The sequence below is a fragment of the Nicotiana sylvestris genome, chromosome 8, assembly GCF_000393655.2.
Source record: "Nicotiana sylvestris chromosome 8, ASM39365v2, whole genome shotgun sequence".
In the NCBI taxonomy this organism is placed as follows: Eukaryota; Viridiplantae; Streptophyta; class Magnoliopsida; order Solanales; family Solanaceae; genus Nicotiana; species Nicotiana sylvestris.
In genome coordinates, this window is record NC_091064.1 from 223070491 (window position 1) to 223072511 (window position 2021).

Genomic DNA, 2021 nt, shown 5'->3' on the forward strand with positions numbered 1-2021 from the left:
TAGATCCAATCCATGAAGCCCCAAGACAAGTTTAAACCGCACCTTTAAAGATGAGAAATCTAGAATTACCATGGTGGAAGGAAAGTTACAACCTTAGATCAAGTCTACTTGAAAATAATGCTAAGGTCATTAATATAGTACCTTTGAACATAATGACTTTGATTTCGCATTTTCAACAAGAAGGTTTTTGTGGTCCTTATAAAAAAATAAAGGTTATTACAGTCAGTGACTCTGTCAGCAACTAGTTCTCTACAAGAATAAGAATGTATGGACATCAGTTGGAACATCCAATAAAACGGGGCGATCTGACCCTAGGCGAAAAAGATTAGTTGAGCTGAGGTTAGTTTAATTAAGCTGATGTATAGTTCAGGTGAGCAAAATGACCTTTAAGTAAGTCAAAATTCAAATCCTTGACTCTACATCTGCTGCAGCTGGTGGGCAACTGTTTGGTTCTTCATGAAGATGAGTTAGGGTTACATGTGTTTGAATAATTCAGATTAGCATGGATTTGACCATACCTAGGGTGAGCTATGTCCAAAGAGTTACGATTGTGAAGAAGTTACCAGGGGATATCTCTTTCTTTTCTACTTCTGCCATTCCCCTTAGTTGCACTCATGTACAATTACTTGCATCTTTCTCTTGGTGCAGTAAAGAATCCTTTTCGATGTTTCACAGATTAGGGTAGATATGGAGCCTATGACTTCAAAGATGAAGCCAGTTCAGAACAATGCACCGAGGAGACCTCGTATTCTGCTTGCAGCAAGTGGAAGTGTGGCTACTATAAAGTTTGCCAATCTATGCCGTTCCTTTACTGAATGGGCTGAAGTTAAAGCGGTTGCTACAAAAGCTTCTCTTCATTTTATAAACAAAGCTTCACTTCCAGAAGATGTCATTCTTTATACTGATGAGGATGAATGGTCAACTTGGACGAAGATAGGTGACAGTGTGCTACACATCGAGCTCCGGAGGTGGGCCGATATTATGATTATTGCCCCTTTGTCAGCAAACACACTTGGGAAGGTGATGTATCTTTCTACATTTTTTAGATGCTCAAATCTTCTTTCATGATAACGCACATTCTGCCGCAAAGACGCAATTTATTCCCTTATTCTAATTGACAACAATATTACTGCTTAGTTCAGGTAATGCTTTAAAGCTTAATATAGGCAGTAAAAAGACAATTTATTGAAGATGCAACGAAATTGGGTTTGGCTGAGAAGCGTTTTGTAGCATGAGTTGCGAAATTCTCTGTGATACGGACTTACAGAATTGTCAGATATTGCCAATGTGAATACTTCCATGATGGAAGGTGTTAAGAGAGATCGATACAATTTCCCATCTTATAGTTCTTGATTTGTTTGGTGTCGATAGATTATATTATTTTCTACTTTGCAGATAAACTGATATATGCCTTATGTACTGTAGATTGCTGGTGGACTATGTGATAACTTGTTAACCTGCATCGTACGAGCATGGGACTACGATAAACCCCTTTTCGTGGCACCAGCAATGAATACATTGACGTGGAATAATCCATTCACAGAAAAGCACCTTATTGTAATTGATGAGCTTGGGATATCTCTCATACCACCAGTATCAAAGAGACTAGCCTGTGGAGATTACGGGAATGGAGCAATGGCTGAACCGTCTCTGATCTATCAAGCTATCAATTTGAGGTAGCACGTAACAACAAACTTAATTTGATAACTTATAAAAGTCGATTATTTACATTAACAGATAATTAGCCTTTAAAAATGAAAATTGAGTAATTTACGTGTTTCCTATTTCGGGTTATACATGCATTATAAGTTGCGGATAAGGTGTGTTTGTTTTCTTGACAGGTTTCTATTAGTTAATATAATTTAATTTAATTTTTATGTGTGGTTATGTTAATGTTTGTCTTTTTATGACCATTTGTGGATCTCCTAGGGTGGCATTGTATACTGCTAAAATTGGGCCCACCCGATTTTACCGATTGATCGAAACCAGGGAATGATCGAGGATCAGCCCCATAGCATATC

At 37.7% G+C, this 2021-nt stretch overlaps 1 protein-coding gene across 1 annotated transcript; it reads left to right on the forward strand.

Annotated features, from left to right (window-relative positions):
• Positions 1–687: 687 nt before the first annotated feature.
• On the forward strand, positions 688–1680 carry LOC104220767 (phosphopantothenoylcysteine decarboxylase-like). The gene is made up of 2 exons (XM_070155333.1): positions 688–1020; positions 1426–1680. Exons 1-2 carry the CDS (start codon positions 688–690, stop codon positions 1678–1680), a joined length of 588 nt encoding a protein of 195 aa, XP_070011434.1.
• Positions 1681–2021: the final 341 nt, after the last annotated feature.

Excerpts from the sequence above, each read along its gene's own strand:
- LOC104220767 (XM_070155333.1), top strand. The coding sequence starts at position 688 with ATGGAGCCTATGACTTCAAAGATGAAGCCAGTTCAGAACAATGCACCG. Across the intron at positions 1,021-1,425 it reads CAGCAAACACACTTGGGAAG|ATTGCTGGTGGACTATGTGA; the intron begins GTGATGTATCTT and ends TATGTACTGTAG.